Here is a 17,085-nt window from a genome sequence, read left to right as displayed (position 1 = left end):
GGAAAGGAAGAAGGAGCTGAACAGTGTTTTGTCCTGAGCCCTGCTCTGCAAACCAAGGGTCACCTACTCTATAAAAGACATTGTCACCAGGCATGTCCTTCATCCCATGTCATGACAAGGCCTTCCTTGTGAGTCAGTGTTTCTCCACCTTGGCAGCACGTTGGTCTCAACAAGACCACACCCCGGGCCAAGAAATCAGAATCCCTGAGGGGGGCCCAGGCTCCTGCATATGTGAAGATCCCAGATGATTCCAGTGTGCAACACCAAGAGCCACGGCTGTGCATCGCCTTCCTACTCAAAGTGAGGACCACCCGCCAGCAGCATTGGCATCACCTGAGAGTTTGTTAGAAATGCAGAATCTCTGGCCCCACCCCGACCTCCTGAATCAAAATCCGTACTTTAACAAGACCCCCTGTTGATTCATAAGTTCACTAAAGCCTGAGAAGCACTGCTTTAAGATCCTTTATATATCCTATCTCCGTATCTTATGGAAACCTTGCAAGCAGGGAGGTCTCCCATTTCACAGGTAAGCAAACCAAACAAAGAGAGGTTAGGACATTTGCCCAAGGTCACACAGTTGGGCAGTAGCACAGCCAGAGGTGATTCTGAAGACCTTGTTCCTTCTACAGCACAAACTACTTCCTCCAGCACAATAAAATTTAAAAAAAAAAAAAAAAAAAAAAAAAATGTGGCCATGGCAGACCCCTCAGTGTTTGGGTCCCTTAGACCCACCCATCACACCTGGCCTTTGAAGAGGCTTTCAATTCCAACGTCAAGTTCCCCAGAATCAAACCTCATAAAGACCAGCATAATTCATGAGGAAATACAAATAGTAAACAAATACATGGGGAAAATGTTCACTCTCCCTAGTAATCAGACAAATGCAAATTAGAGCAACATTGAGGAGCCATTTTCTAACTACATAATTAGCAAAAAATAAAAAAAATAACATTAGCAAAGAGGTTCTGAAATAGGTACATTCATACATGGCTGCTGGTGGTATAGATTTTATAAAACCCTTGAGAAAATTAATATGTCAACATCCATCAAGAGCCATAAATATATTATGCCCACTGACCCTGGGAATTTACCCTAAGGAAATAATACAATGGGGGTGGGTGGTGGGAAGCTGTTTGTAGGAAGATGTTCATTGGAAACAACTTAGTATTCAGCAGTAAGGGAATGGCTGAATAAACTGAAAGAACAGCTCCTGCAGCACATTTAAAATGATAATTAAGAAGCCCAAGCAACACCATAGAAATGTGGGTGAAAGAAAGCAGAATACAAACCAGTATATGTGCCCTGTGGTTATTAGGATGTAAAAATATTGTGTGCCTAAGGATATGGACAGGGAGAAGACAACACAAAGGAAGATAACTGGTATTTCAAGGTGAGGGGGCAATGGACATGCCCCCTCCTTCTTTCACTCTTACAATTACAAACCCCAGTGGAATTGGCCCTTTGGAAACCACCTTGGGGGCTCTCCAGCCAGAGACTCTCCGAGGGGGACACAAGGAAATGCTTTCTCTCGTCACCCCCGGATGCAGGGTTACACGCCCTGATTCCACCCAGAAGGTGACAGGGGAGGGGTGGGAGGCCATGGGGGGGGGGTCCCTCCTGTCTTACCATGAAGCCTGGTGCACAAGTGCAGCCCCCCGTGATGCTGTGGCAGTCGGCGCCGTTCTGACAGGTGCAAGGCAGCTGGCAGCCATTGCCATAGTAGCCAGCAGGGCAGGACTCGTTGCAGTGGTGGCCAGACCAGCCTGGCTGGCAGGTGCAGGCTCCAGTTACAGGGTGGCAGCTGAGCAGAAGAGAGAAGGGTGAGGGGAGAATCCAGTCGGAGAAACAGCCATGCCCCGTCCTCTGCCCACACCAAGTCTGGTCTGCCCAGGGCAGCAGGATCAAAGGACCTCTGAGGTTAAGTTGTTCAATGCCTTGTTTGTCTATCAGAAGACACCAAGGCCACGTGGTTCTCTCAGCTCCAAGAAACTGCAGCTCATGGTGGTTATATAACTTGCCCAAAGTCACAGGGCAAGGAAGTGGTAAAATCAGGATTAGAATGCAGATGCCCTGAATCCCAGACAATACCCAGGGGCCAAAGCAGAGAGCAGGCTCATCGGTCCCTTGCTTTATAGAATATGATTGGTCCGGAACTTCACCCACCCCTCATCCAAGGCAGCTACCTAGTGTGGGGGGCAGCACAAAAGGAGGAAGAGGGAGCAGTGCGGCCCAGAAACTCTGCACATTTGTAGGTACTCACTCACATTTGTGGAGTTAAATGAGACCTTAGGTGCAGATGTGGCCTCCCTTTTCTGGCAATGTCTGCCTTGGAGAGAATACCCTCCAGCTGTGCTTGGCCAGAACTCTTTTAAGAAGGAGCATGCTCTTCTCTATCCCGTATCTGTCTAGGCCAGAGAAAGACCATTTGGCTAGAGGAAGGGGCTGCCTGGCATGACCTCTGGAGATTGCATTTCTGGGGGCAACCTCTGGTTGGCAGAGGTCTGATCAAACAACCAATGTCCATCCTGATCTGCGAGGATATAGATGTGGTGACCATGAAAATGTGCTTCTTGGATCTCCTGTGGGGGCATAACTGACCAATCATCCCAGCTGCTATGTGCTGAAATCCGTCACTACATTGGCACAAAGGCCAAACTTCCCAGGGGCTGCTCCCAGCCAGTGTCTGAGCTCAGCAGGGATACACTACAGTGGCACATCCCTCGGGGATGCAGGACTGCTCTAATGGGCAACTTTGTCTTGAAGCTTCCCCATCTTGCCAACTTTCTTAGAACTGTACTGCAGTCCGAGACCCTTCCTCCTTCCCAAGGCTCACCCAGCTGCTTTGTCCATACAGGCATTTCCCCTGGTAAATTTCTTGCACTTGGCTTCTGCTTCTGGAAGCACCCAGACCAACTCACCAGGAAAAGTGCTGGATATTAGAGGTAAGCCTCTTAGAATCCCTGCGTCACCTGCCTCCCAGCTTAGTGATGCAGTAAGAGAAGCATGCAGCAGGCTGGCCGGAGGAGCCCAGGTACAAATCTCAGTTCTGCTAAGTTCTATGAGGACAGGGGCTTTGTCTGGATCCCCAGTGCGTTGCTCTATTCAGTGTCGAGTAGTTGGGAATGAATAGTACTTTCATTACAATTATTATTTAATATGTCAATTAACTTATTTATCATCTGTCTCCCCAACCAGGTTGCAGTTCCATGCAAGAGGGTCCTTTGCCTCCTTTGTTCACCTCTGTATTGTACCCCAGGGCCCAGGGGAGTTTCTGACGCACTGGAGAGTCTCAATATGTATTTGGTGAATTAATCAATGACCAAACTAATTGTGTGAAGCCCAGCAGAGCTGCTTCTCTCTGGGTGCCCTGGTTTTCTCACGAAAAATGAGGGGGTGGACAGAAGCAGACAATTCCTGAATAGTGAGTGCAAGTAGCTAATCATCATCTCGGAAAATGTTTAGCCTCATTAATCATCAAATCAAAACAATTGGGTACCACTTTTTCTCTATCAAAACAGTAAAACATTTTAAACAGCACAATACTCAATGCTGGTAAAGGTTTTTGGAAAACGATGAGGGGTTATGTATTGCAAGTCCTAAAAAGTTTTAGACCCTTTGGTCTTGTGATTCCATTTCTAAGAATCTATCCTAAAGAAATAATCATAGTTGTGGAGAAAGATTTATGCACAGAGGTGTTCCCTGAAGCATTATTTATAACAGAAGAAAATGGAGGCAATTTAAATAATAATAAATAATATGCAACCAGGTTATCAGAGAACCAGGCACTTTACACATATATTTCTGACCAGATCTGATATGCCTGTGAGTTAGGCAATACAACCTCTATTTTATAGACAGCACTTGGAAATTATGTGACTTGCCCAGGGTCACACAGTTGAGTCAGGGGTAGATCTGGGATTCAAAATCAGGTGTGTTTGATAGTGTTCTATCCGCCATTCATACAAAGTATTGGTTAATTGAATTTTAGCAGTCCATATGAAGGAATGTTAGAGAGATATTCAAATATTTTACAAAATATTTAATAACATGATATAAGTGGAACAAGACAATTGTATACAAAACCAAGACCCAAAATATGAAAAGTGACATAGATACACAGATATAGACATGGATGAAGAATGAACAAATTACAATGACTTTTGTGAATATCTCTGTGCTGAGAAATTGTGAGTGATTATGAGTTTTTTCCCTTTATATTTCTATGTATTCTCTAACTTTATAAAATCGAGTATCTTATTATTTATAAGGCAATAAACATGGTAAATATATTTTTAAAAAGAGGAGTGTGGGTAAATGATGAGTTTTTGACGACTCTGAAAGCAAATCTGATAGAACAAATGTTTCATGCTCACATGGTCTCAGAAAAATTTCTCCGAGTCCCAAGCATTGGAAGGGGAGATCACGGTCTGTGTGGGTAACACAGGGAAAGGACCCCGCTTGGGCCCCCTGACTCTCAGCCAGATGGTTTTGGGGTGCTGCTCTCTGCCTCAAACCCCTAAACAAACCCTTAGGCACAGCCTTCCTAGGTCCCAACTTTCCAGGGGCTTCTCTGGAATTTGGGTTTAGAGTTAGTTTTAGGGACAAGTTCAGTTACAGTCCTGGTGACTGGGCTCCCTGGTGCATGGGCTCCAGGGAATAACCCGCAGGCCCTGGCTCCACTGACCAGCTCTGCCCAGCCCTCAACATTCTAGGGCACTTCCCACATCTGCCCTTCCCATAAACTGATTCTTCTCTTGTCTCTGCCCCACGAATGGCCATGCCAAATTTCACCCAGGATGGGTTCACGCTTTGGCAAGAACACAACCCTGCCACAAGTACACTAGACACATGAGCTAGCAAACACCAACACTGTGTTTGCTTCTTGGTCTCTTAATTTAGGTCTCACCTCAGTCATGTGTGTGCTTGACACACATTTCAGTGAAAGGCCTGAAGGGCCTCCAGTCCCTGCTGGGCTTCATCCCCTCTTGCCTTTTTCCAGCCCGCAGACACCAGAACTGGGTTTCCCAGATTTCCACCCTTCACGGGCCACTTGTACTTAGATCACAATTTCTTTATATTACTTGTTAAATTTTTTTTTTTTTTATTAAAGCAATTGTAGGTTCACAGAAAAATCAAGCAGAAAGTGGAGTTCCCATATATCCTCCTCTCACACAGTTTTCCCTATAATTAACATTTTGCATCAGTGTGGCTCATTTTTTTTACCCACTTCAGCTTTGTGCTAAGCAATAATATCCAAGTAATGACCGGCTTGATGAAATAAATGTACATGTGTGTCTGTGTGTGAAATATATATGTATATTTATTTTAAATCAAATACATGTTAAAATAAATTCATTGTCATTAAGACTTTTAAAATGTTAAAAAAAAAAAAAATTTAGGTCTCACAAATGACTCCTAAGAACCGCCCATGTTTCTTGCTTTTTATCTCTGCTGGTACAGTTTTGGCTGCTTATGGGTAACATCTAAGCAGTAGTTTTACTTTTTGCTCTGGGAGCCAGATAGCACCCAGCCAAATCTAAAATCATTTCTTTCTCCTTCTCATGCCCCTAAAGTTCTCTTTTTTAAAAGGGGGAGTGGGGGAAGGGTTATATCTATTTTCTTAATTTGATTTTTTGTCTTTTATTATAAAAACTCCAAAAATCCCTTTGTAAAGAGGATGGGAATGACTGCTGACCAAGACAGTGTGACTGAGCACTGCCACACAGTGCTCGGCGCCCTGGTTCCCCGCAGGGGGGTTTTTCAGGCCTCCCTCTCCTGTAGCCCCACTCCCAGCTCCCCCCTTCCCAGTGTGAGCCAGTCCTCAAGGTCACAGGCCCAGCCAGGCAAAACTCACCATCACTGGGGTTCAGGCTTCTTCCATTCTTTTTTTTTTAACCTTTCTCCCATTTTCCCCAGACATAGATTAATCACAAGCTAATAGGAGCTGAAAGCTGCACATTACAGGACTTTTTTCAGGGTGGATTTTTCTGCTTTTCTGTTGGCTGCTGTGAGATTTCTATCAATGGTACATCTGTTGGCCAAATCAAACCTTTCCAAGGTAATACACGATCGGGCTGCCGGGGTTCACCTATGACAATCCAATTGCGGAGGGGACCGTTGAGAGGCCTGCTGACAGGCGCTCTCTTTCTCAAGGTTGATCCTTTATGAAGGAGGATGGTTCCTTTGTGTGTGCCACAAAGAGCTTATAAAAGGAACGAAGTGCTGGAGAATCTTCCTTCCTGGGGCTGGTGAATTCAATCTCTGTGAAGCAGCCTCCCAGAGGGGCAGGAGGTGGGGGGGGGGGGGTTAGATGGTCGGATTTTCTTTGGCTGGGGTGCCCTGTCTCCCTAGCAAAGCTGCTCCAGGCCTTGCACACTGTCTTAGTGGGGGCTTTGTTGGGAGCTCTGCACAAGCCCGGGTGAAAGGGAGGTGAAGCTACTGGGGATCGCATGCTCTATCTCGTCAGGGTTGGGGGGAAAGGAGTTGAGTGGAAGCTGTACTTTCAAAGACCACAAGAGAACTTTTCCCCCCACTGGGCTCATGAAGGGTGATGGAGAGATTGGGAAACCAAGGCATAGAAAGGAGAAAAGCAGCATGTGTGAGAACATTTGCTCAGTGGTAGTTCTGAAGCCAGGACTCAGAAGCCCCTGACCCTAGAAGCTGCAGGTTAACTGCTTTGAGATTAGAAGTCTTAGGATCATCCTTCTGCTTTTTTTAGACCTGAAGCACCTTAGTGGGACGAAGGCTCATGGGAAGAGAGGGGCAGACCCGTGCAAAGGGCGAGTGCTCCACCGTCCAGGAGAACAAAGCTGAAGCACAGGGGCCGTGATTAGGCTCTCAACGCCCCCCGGGCACATTTGGCAATGGCTGGAGGCAGTTTTGGTTGTCCAGAGGGGGAAGCCATGCTACTGGCATCTAGTGTGCAGAAACCAGGGACCACAAACTCTTTGAATGCTGGGGCTCAATCACAGGGGCAGTGTGCCAAATGAATGGGGTCAAATTTTGTTTTTAAAGGTAGACATCAGCTGAGGGGCAGAACCACCTCAAACAGGCCGTTTAAAATTAATTCAGTGATTCTTTTTACCAAAGGCCTCGTCTGTGCCAGGCACCAAGTAATGCTGGGGCTGCAGAGATGGTCAAGCCAGGCAGCTCCTGCCCTCACAGAGCCCAGTCTTGTTAGGAACCTGCCTGCAAGGAGGCTGTGAAGCAGACCTGGAGGTGCCCGGCCGGGCACACTCGGAGCCCCTCCTACGAACAGCGACTGCTTCCCAGGCCCTGGAACCCGACAAGCGTTAAGGACAGTAAAGTAAACAATCATCAATATTGGATGGGCTGAGATTAGCAACGGGGAAGAGGGAGTCCTTCCAGATTAATAATGCATCGAGGACTCCTTCAGAGGGAGGATAAATTATGCAGGACCGGGCTGATCTGGAATGGGAGGGAAAACAATAGCTCCTTAATTTGGGGGTTGGTTAGAGCTCTGTGGCAGGGACTTTCCCTGGATCGGATCCCTGCAGCAGCCTTGCTTCCCGTCCCTGAGAGGGTCTTCCCTCAGTCTCCCGAGGGGGTGGGAGATGGGTGGAATTCTGTTCCTCACCTGGAAACAGTCTGAGGCAACTGCTCGTCTCCTGACCAGCCACATGGGAATCCCAGAGTTTAGGGTTCTGGAGCTCTCACCCTAGCCCTCAGGTCCAGCCCAGGTACCACTTCCTCCAGGAAGCCTTCCCTGACCAGCTGTAGCACTCCCCTGCAATGCTTTCTGCACATAGCCCTGGGTCAGTTATTTGGGCACATGTTAAGAGCTAGCAGGGCCAGCTACATATCATTTATCTAAGATGCACCCTCCTCATTTTCACATCTCTGATATCAGATGTGCTATACAGTCAATGGTACACCACAGTTCCACTGACACCATTTTCCTTTTGTACTAGTATATAAAATAAAGCAGTGCCTCACTACTGGTGGTATCTAATATTTGAAGAAATATAGTAGAAAGTGCTCAGTGTCTGCAAACACCCCAGACCCTGAGTTCTTGAGGGTTGCACTGGTGCTGAAGGGGCCTCTGCTTCCTCCTCAGGACCCAGACCTGCAGGTACCACAACGGAAGCTGATATATGGGCCAGACCCTCTCCTTTCCAACCCTCCGTCCCTGTAGTCAGCACCACCCCAGCCACTCGCCAACAGACACTGAGGGCTGTTTCCCTCTAAGTCACCGAGAGTTGCTGAGAAACCTCTGCTTGCAGTGACCCTGGGTGATTTGTGGATAATAAAAAACTGGAAATGAGGAAGAGCCAAGATTAAGTCCTGGCTGCCCCAGGCAGGGCGGCAAAGCAAAAGTGTTCTCTGTCTGATCTGCAAACAGAGGCAGCTCCCACTGCCCTGAACAGCCAGTTCTTCTGAGCTGGCAGACCCAGGGGAGAGGGGAGGCACCCAGGAGGCTCTCCCCACCCTTCACCATGAGATAAGAGGCAGCCACCATAAAGGAGGCATTTTTCTGGGGGCCTGACAACCTCATACATTAGCAGCAGTCAGTGCCAGCTGGTGCATGAGGCAGGAAGGGGAGGGAGCTGAAGAGGCAGCCGAGGGCAACTCCGGCTTCTTGGTGTCCCTAGCTCAGGCTCCTCTGGAAGCAGGAGTGGGGGGCAGGCCTGGGATTGGCGGGGAGGCTTAGTTAGATGTGGCGTACAAGCATGTGGGGTAAATGTTCTCTAGGACAATGTTCCCAGAGCCAGTGGCACCCCAAGGCCAGCCATCCCAGCACCCCAGCTCCCCATCCCGTTCTGCAACCCTGAGGGTCACCAAACTCCCTGCTTGCTCCCGTGTGTGGGTCGAGTTTCAGATTGGCTCACTTTTCAATGAAGGCAGCCTGGTGCCGTGAATGGAGGCAGGAGACCTGGGTTCTAGTACTGCCTCTGGCTGTGTGGCTTCAGCTTCCCCTCCTGTTCATCAGTGTGATTAGTGGAACTGACTGCTGAGGCCCCAGCTCCTTCTCTGCTCTTCCTGGATGGCCGTTCTACAGGGCCGGGCTGGAGGTGGGGGGCTGTGGCCTGAGCAGCCCCCTCTCCACCAGTGCCCACCCTGCTCTTGTCCCCAGCCTGCCTGCCCCCAGCTCTTACCTGATGGTGTTGTCGGCATCACAGGGGCAGGGCAAGGTACAGCGTGGGCCATGCAGGCCCTCCGGGCACAGCCGCTCTTGGCAGCTGGGGCCCTTGTAGCCAGGCTCGCACACGCAGGCGCCTGTGGTGGGTGAACACTGGCCCCCGTTGTGGCAGTCACAGCGCTGGGAGCACTGGAAGCCGAAGGTCCCAAAGGGACATTCCTCTTGACACCTGTGGGGATGGCAGAAAGAGGCTGAGTCTGTGGGCTAGGGTCCCTCCCCTGCCCTCCACCTTGCCTCCAGGCCTAGGCCTCGTATGCTTCACACCCCTTCACAGCCTCCTCCCCACTTCTCTCCCCCTCCAGGAAGTATTCCGTGATTTAGTTCACAGCCAGTTCTCTCCTTTATGCCAGGTCTCCTCGGTCCCCTAACACTGTGTTTGTTACTATCGTATTTCATTAACTCCAAACCTTGAATTTAGAAAAAAATATTAGCATCTCTGAAATCAGATAAGTCTAACAGTTAATGGCATGTCATAGTTTAATTGCCAGTATTTTTCTTTCTTAGGAGCATATAAAACAACGGTGCATCTTAAAATTGGTGGCATCTTAGATTTGATGAAATGTAGCCATTTCTAGTCTTCGTCTCTATATTTTGAGTCTTTGGGAATTTCCCCCCGAGGAGAGGAGGCATCCTCCTTTACCAGATTGGGGAATCCCCCTGTGTCAGGGGCTTGGATTTGGGGGTCCCCTCGAGGGAGGAGCTGAGTGTCTCCCATCAGTCACCCTATGAGCCCCCATGGATGAGGCCCCCACTCAGGCCTGGTACCCGGAGCTCCAGGCATCAGCAAAATTGTTTGACTTCACGAACCATCGGTTTAGGGACCATCGGTTATGGATCCTGCCTGGGTGGTGCGACCCCCACTGCTGACCTCCTGGCCCCTGCATGTGCCCCCCCCCACCCCCTCCAGCCCAGGGCTGTCTCCCTCGGGGCAAACATCGTCACAGCAACTGGATCCTAACGAGTTGGGAGATAAATCTGGGGGCAGAAGTGGGCGACTCCTGCATCCCAATGGCAAACGGAAATGCCTCCAGACCTTGCAGTTTTGAGTTATCTGTGTCCCAGGGCTGCTTTGAGGTGCAGATAAACAAGCACTGACCTGACAGCTCCCCGCTTTCTGCTTCCTCCTCAGTTAAATGGGATGATAACAACCAAACCATGTCTGGTTGTTTAGGGATGAGGTGAGAATAATGCTTGTGCCCTTACCTGGCACATGGTCAGGGGTCAATAAGAAATGTTAGTTGTTATTATTATTACTATTGTGAATATTGTTCTTTAGAGTTCTGATAACACAGCCCATCTGACCTTCTGACCTCAGATTCCGGCATGAAAAAACTCAGAGGGAAAAATTCCAAAATATTATAGTGGGAATCTTTGACTTGAGGGATTTTAAGTATTTTTCATACATTTTCCTAATTTCTAGGTTTTCCACAAGTCTTCTATAATTATCAGGGAAAAACGCAATAAAAGATGTTTTTTAAAATAACAGCCCTAGTTTCTTTCTTAAATCTTAGAAATCATGAATTGGAACCAAATGTTCTTCTCCACAGACCAGGCAGGGAGACCCCGTGTCGGGGTGACTTTGGCTGCCAGTCATAAAGGTAAGTGCCCAGAACCCCAGGGGAGGTGGTAGGGCAGCTAGTGATGGGGGGAGAGGGGGGCAATCAGTGTGTTGCAGCGCTAGCCTTGGCAATTTTAGATTGGAGTTTCCCTGTCCCCTCTGCCCTGTCTTTGTTGCCCTGCGCCCACAATGACAGGGAGAGGAGGGGGTTGACGGAGGTCTGGACTTCAGCTTTCCGTCGTGGAAAGTGCCGCCAGCACTCCTTCCTCAGAGCCACTGTGGTAGATGGAGGAAAAAGGCAGAATGGAAACCCAGCAGGGACAAAGATGGCAACAGATGTCAGGTAGGAGATTGGGGCTGCCAGCTGCCAGGCCCTAAAGCACATCCCCAGACCCCAAGCGGCAGATATTCTCGTCACCCTCACTGTGGAGTGGAGGAAGCCGAGACACAGGGGGATGAAGTGACTGTTCCAAGTTCACACAACCTGCAAGTGGCAAAGACAACTCCAGATCAGCTCATTGCAAATCTCGCTGCATTTTAGCCAATCTGAGGCCTCATGAAGGGAAAGAGGGCAGAAAAACAAGGGAGGAAGAGAAATGGGAGAAGGGGATATCTGGAAAAGGAATGTAAGGTGGAAGACAGGAAAAAGGAGAGGCAGGATGGGGGCGCTAAGGAGGAAAATTGAGGCAGGAGGAAAGGCGGAAAAGCAGTTGAACATTGGATAATCATTAACTGCATTGCCAGCCCCTGTTCAACCTCACAATAAATATCCCCAGAAGTCCTGAGCTTGGCTGCTTCAGATGTCTCAGACATCAGAGGAGAAAGCCCAAACCAAGGACTGCCCAGAGACCCCCCGATGACTCCATCCTTCCCTCCATCCTAGCAGCACTGGGAGAGCCCCAGACACCAAACTCCCTCTGGAAGCCCCTTCCCCACCCTCACCGTATTTATGGGGCTGATTCTACAGCCCCAGAAAAAGAATCTGCAAATGAAATATTGACAACCTAATCCATTTACATAATCAGTCCCTTTTTTTTCCTACTCACAATTTAAACAACTTATTTATTTAGAGATCAAGCCATGACTGCTAATGAATTTTACACAAAGCATGCTAATAACGGGGCCTGTGGAATCACAGCAGGAATTAGTTTTCTACTTAAACATCCTTCCTTTGCAACATATCAATCTAATGTGTCTGATACTGCCATTAACAACCAGATACATTGCACAATTAAATTACAAAATGAGCTGCAAAGCCCCTCATTACGTTTTGTGTTTAATTTACACTGGATTCTGCCTATCTGGGGAAGCCTGCGTTATTATACCCGCTCAACTTTAATATGCTTGGCGATGATTTGGGGTGGGTTCATGCAGCTGTCATCTACAAAATTAATGGAGGCAATTTTACAAAATATTAAACACCAGGCAGCCCATTTAGGTGCAAAACCCAAATGCTACTTGGCCCTCCTATTGTACTTTCTTTCCGCTGGTGATTGGTAGAGAGCTTGTGAGAGGGCTCCAGGCTTTTGGAATTTATCTTTTGCCCCAGGATCATGGGCATGGATAGGGATTTTGGATTGTTTCTCCTTTGGGACCTCTTGTAAGTAAAACTCAAGAGAGTAATGAGGTGGTGTCTATTGGTGTTGGGTCCAGCCTACTGGACTCAAGAAATGGGTTGTGCTCCCTCTCCTGTGAAAGTGGACTGAGAAAAGGCATCCTGTTCTGGTTTCTGGAGTGGGGAAGGATGGATCCCCATGTTCTTTTTATTTTTATTTTTTTTTTATTTTGAAATAAATTCCAAGTTATAGGAATAGTTGCAAAAACAATACTAGCCCCATACACAGAATTCCATCATACCCTGACCCGCCTCCCCCGATAGCTCAATCCACCAACTTTAACATGCTGTCACATCGCTATTTCTTTCCCTCCCTCCCTATCTATCATCCATCATCTATTGCTCTGTCTTCTGAACACATGAGAGCTAGCTGCACACATCCTTGAACAAACAATATAATTCACGTATACACTTCCCATGAACAAGAACATTCTTTTATGCAATCCCATTAAGCACAGCTAAGAAGTACGAGAGATTCAACAATGATAGAAAGCTTACATTTTATATTTCCTTTTCCTTATGTCTCAACTGTGTCCCTTTGAGCCTCCTGTCCTCCATCCTCCAAGCCCATCCAAGTTCATCCTTGCCATTCAATTGTCATCTATTTAGACTTTTTTTTTTCAATTGTGGAAACATACATACAGCCTAATTCTTCCCATTCCACCCCCTCCCTAGCCTTTCATTAGTGGGATTAATCACATTTAAAATGTTGTAATGCTCTTTCCCACCATCCATTACTAGAAATTTCCCTTCACCTCAAACAGCAACCCTACACTCATTTCTTAACTCCCCATTGCCCCTTCCCCCATTTCTCTCAACCCATACTCTACTTGTCATCTTTATGGTTACATTCTCTGATAATTTCTTTGTGTTTACTGTGACACCCCATGTTCTATGCCTGGGAAGTTCATGTAGATAAACTCTGGTTTGCAAAGAAATTAGATCTGGCTTATAAGACCTCATGCTGCAGGTAAGCAAGTTCAAGGCTAAAAATGAAAATCTCTTTTCTGGATGTCACTAGGGATTTGTGACCTGTTCCAGGGAGAGCTGGAGGAGCCCTGACTAGGCAGGTTAGAGCCAGAAGTTCTCGTTGGCTGACTCGGCCTCAATTCCTGCTTCCTGATGTCACCTGGGCAGGAAATGTTCCCCTTGATTCACCTTGTGTGGCCAGAGTAACAAAATCCAGGGGCCAGAAATAACACGTGGATGCCCTGGAATCAGCTGAGGGGTGTGAAGGCCTTTTTGTCACTGTCCCTGCCTCTGTGAAGGAGACTCGGGTAGCTGAGAGGGAGAGGGAGACTGGTGTTCTGCAGGCAAGCGTTCTCATCACGCTCCAAACTCACTGTCAGCTGCAACGGGTGCTGTCCCCTGCTCTTTCTCACCACCTAACCTATCGCCACGGCAAATGTGCACACAGGGTGATATCCCAAGATTCCCACTCTGCAAGATCGTTTGGATTCCAGGACACTGGTTTCCCCATTCGACATGCTCTCAGACCACAGGGCTTCAGAGGATGCAAACTGATGTCAGCATCCATTTGGCAGAACTCAAATTAGGAGTAAAAATCCACTGCTGGAAGAAATTGTGCAAAATGTGTGAACTGATTTTGCACTCTCAGCTTCTTTGGATTATCTGTCCTATTGCCTCCCTCCATTGATGCAGAAAGTAGAGAGTGGGTGGTAGGTGCTCAACTCCCCCACCCCAGATAAGTCAATGAAAACTCGGGGCCTGGGTGACTGGGCTGGGGGAGGCAGTGTGTTCTGCAGGCAGAGGGTGAGGAAGGAGGAGCTGATAAATGTCCCCGGCAGGAGAACTCAAAATGCTTTTGGAGGAAGTGTTGGGAAGGCTGGCAAAGGGACTGCTGTGGGCTGGTAAACCTTAGCTGTTATATGCAAGACGGCTGTGAATATTCCCCATAGGAATAACCCATCCTTACCTGTCCCCCATGTATCCGGCTGTGCAGTGGCACTGTCCAGTCATGTGATCACACTGCCCTCCGTGGTGGCAGGGGCAGTCCTGGCTGCAGTTCTGGCCGAATGTCCCTGGTGGGCAGGGCTGGGCACACACCGCTCCCTGAAACAGAAGAGGGAAGACACCTGTGGATGGTGCTCCTAAGATGCCGTCCTGTCCCCCGCCCCAGCAACAGCACAGCCGCTATGGCCCCAGGGACCACCCCAGTTCCCCAGAGGGGCTTTCTCCCCAGCCACAGGGGCACTGAAAGCTGACATCACGGCTCCAAAGTCCTCATTTTAGAGATGGGGAGACTGAGGCCAATTTGATCATTAACTATTGAGCATGCATTTATTGAGTGCTTATTGCATACCAGGCACTGGTAGAGATTTAAAAAAAAGAGTAAGATTTGATTCCTGCCCTCCCAATCTACTGAGAGAGACAGACAAGTAAACATATCAAGTATAAGGTGCTACGTGCTCTCACACTGGTATAAAATAAAGGAAAAGCAAGGGGTGAGGGGATTCTAATTAAACATGGTGGTTTGGAAACACATGTATATCTCTACTTCTTTCCCAAGCCCCTTGAAGAGTAAAGGGGGGGAACAGTATAAACCCATGAGGACTAAAGGAATGGGAGAGGAGACCCTAGTGGACAAGAGACAGCAACATTTTGGGAAATAGAAAAGCAGATGGAGGAGGAGCAACTGCCAGATGTCTGCCTTCTCAGCAGTCCTATGTGTTAGGGGTTGAATTGTGTCTTCCTAAAAGTCATGTCCAGGTTCTAAGCCCTGGTCCTGTGAATGTGACCATATTTGGAAATCGGGTCTTTGAAGGTGTGATTAGTCAAGATAAGGCCAAACTGGATTAGGGTGGGCTCTAATCCAATATGACTGGATTATAAGAAGAGGATAAGAGGATATTTGGACACAGACACAGGCAGCGGGAGAGAAAACAGAGGCAGAGACTGACTCATGCTACAAGCCGAGAAACACGAAGTATTGTCAGCCTCTGTCAGAAGCCAGGAGAAAGGCATGGCACAGGTTCTTCCTTACGGACTCCAGAGGGAGTGTGGCTCTGCTGACACCTTTATTTTGTATTTCTAGCCTCCAGAACTGCGAGATGATAAATTTCTGTTGCTTTTAAGCCACTGGTTGTCTTTGTTACAGCAGCCCTAGGACACTAAGTCACTAAGTCTCTGCAAAGGGATGTGGGAAGTCCTCAAGATGAGGGCTCATTGAGTCCTTTGTAACCTCAGAAAAGCTTGGGAATCAGAGACACCAGGAACCTCTGAAGGTCAAGATGCAGATGTGGTGAAAACAGAGGACTCTTAAAAGGTTATTAAAGAGGGGACCAAAGCTCAGATCTCTTCCCCCATTTCAAATAGCCAGATGACTTCCCCTTCCCACATCTGGCAGAAGTCTAGTGGTTTACTCTCAGAGAGGTTGACTCACGTAAGCTGTGGAGACAGGGATCCCAGGCACAGCTGAAGGTGGGGAGAGCTGTACTGAAATGGGGATTGTGTGGAGCTCTGCTTGACGAATGATCAGGCCCTCTGCTCTCTCCCCCTGCTCAGCTCTCAGAATGCTGTCACATGATACTCTCTCTGGCAACATTTTGTAGGATTCCTTTCTGCGGACACTAATAAGCATAAGAGAAAAGGTCTACACACACTATAGAGTCCCATGAGTCAACAAGGCTGGCATCTCCTCCCTCCCCCAGGCTTCCAATCAACTTTTCTTAGGCTCATTGTAAACTATGAACAGACAACTAAGGATCACTGGATATTTGAAATAAGGCTCTAACATGAAAGATGAAGACAAACAAATAGAAAAAGAGGAACACAGCAGAAATAGGAATGCTGCAGCTAGCAAGGAAACTTAAAAGAGAAAAGGAAAAAACTCTCTAATATAATTCAAATGGATATCCTCAGGTAGTTATAAGAAGATATAACATTTATGAAAGAACAGAGTGCTATAAAAGGGAATATCCAGAAAATAATAACAGTAACTAACTCCTTAGTCCTTAAAAATTAAAAATAAGGTGGCAGAAATTAAGAAATTGTAATAGAAGAGCTGGAGATAAGTTGAATGAATCTCCCACAGAGAACACAAAAAATGACAGAGAGATTAAAAATAGAGAAAGTATAATAAAATTAGTGGACCAATCCAGGATGCCTGGCATCTAATCAACAGGGGTAACAAATAGTGGAACAGAGAAAATGGAGGTGAGTAAATTAACCAAAAAATCTAATACAAGAAGATTTCCCAGAATGGAAGGATGGAAAGCATGGATTTCAGAATTGAAAGGGCCTACAGAGGAGAAACCAGCACAAAAAGTGACAAAGACCCACCTCTAGGCAAATTATTGTAAATTTCTATACCTCTACGGATAAGAAATAATCCTCAAAGTTAGGAAGAACCAAATGGGCCATATACAAAAGAATGAGAATCACAAGCATTTGACTTCTAACTAGAGGCTAGAAGACAATGGATTAATCGATGCCTTAAAAATTTGGAGGAAAATCACTTCCCAACCTAGAATTTTATACCTAACTAATGTAACACTCAGGTGGGGGATTCAATAAAGACATTTTAGATTTGAACCAGCTTTAAAAAGTTAACCTTCCAGGGAACTTTCCCAGGAAACTACTGAAGGATTTATTTTATCAAAAAGACGGAAATTATCCAAGAAAAGGAGAGACATAGGTTCTAAGAAATAGGGAATCCAACAGAAGAGAGAGGTGAAGGGAATTCCAGGATGATGGCGAATGGAAGTGCCAGGATTACAACTGTGCAGCGGG

The 17,085-nt window shown here is 47.2% G+C and overlaps 1 protein-coding gene across 2 annotated transcripts in view; it reads right to left on the bottom strand.

Annotated features, from left to right (window-relative positions):
* MEGF11 (multiple EGF like domains 11) overlaps positions 1 to 17,085 on the bottom strand; it is a 356,197-nt gene that overhangs the window by 76,459 nt on the left and 262,653 nt on the right. For both annotated transcript variants that reach the window (XM_037833634.1, XM_037833633.1), the window contains exons 8-10: positions 14,270 to 14,406; positions 9,117 to 9,329; positions 1,627 to 1,801 (exon numbers count right to left, since the gene is read on the bottom strand). In XM_037833634.1, the coding sequence (XP_037689562.1) occupies positions 1,627 to 1,801; positions 9,117 to 9,329; positions 14,270 to 14,406 (525 nt within the window). The remainder of the gene's footprint in view (positions 1 to 1,626; positions 1,802 to 9,116; positions 9,330 to 14,269; positions 14,407 to 17,085) is intronic.

This window comes from Choloepus didactylus, chromosome 4, assembly GCF_015220235.1.
Source record: "Choloepus didactylus isolate mChoDid1 chromosome 4, mChoDid1.pri, whole genome shotgun sequence".
Classification (NCBI taxonomy): domain Eukaryota; kingdom Metazoa; phylum Chordata; class Mammalia; order Pilosa; family Megalonychidae; genus Choloepus; species Choloepus didactylus.
This window is presented reverse-complemented; position numbering and strand designations above follow the sequence as displayed.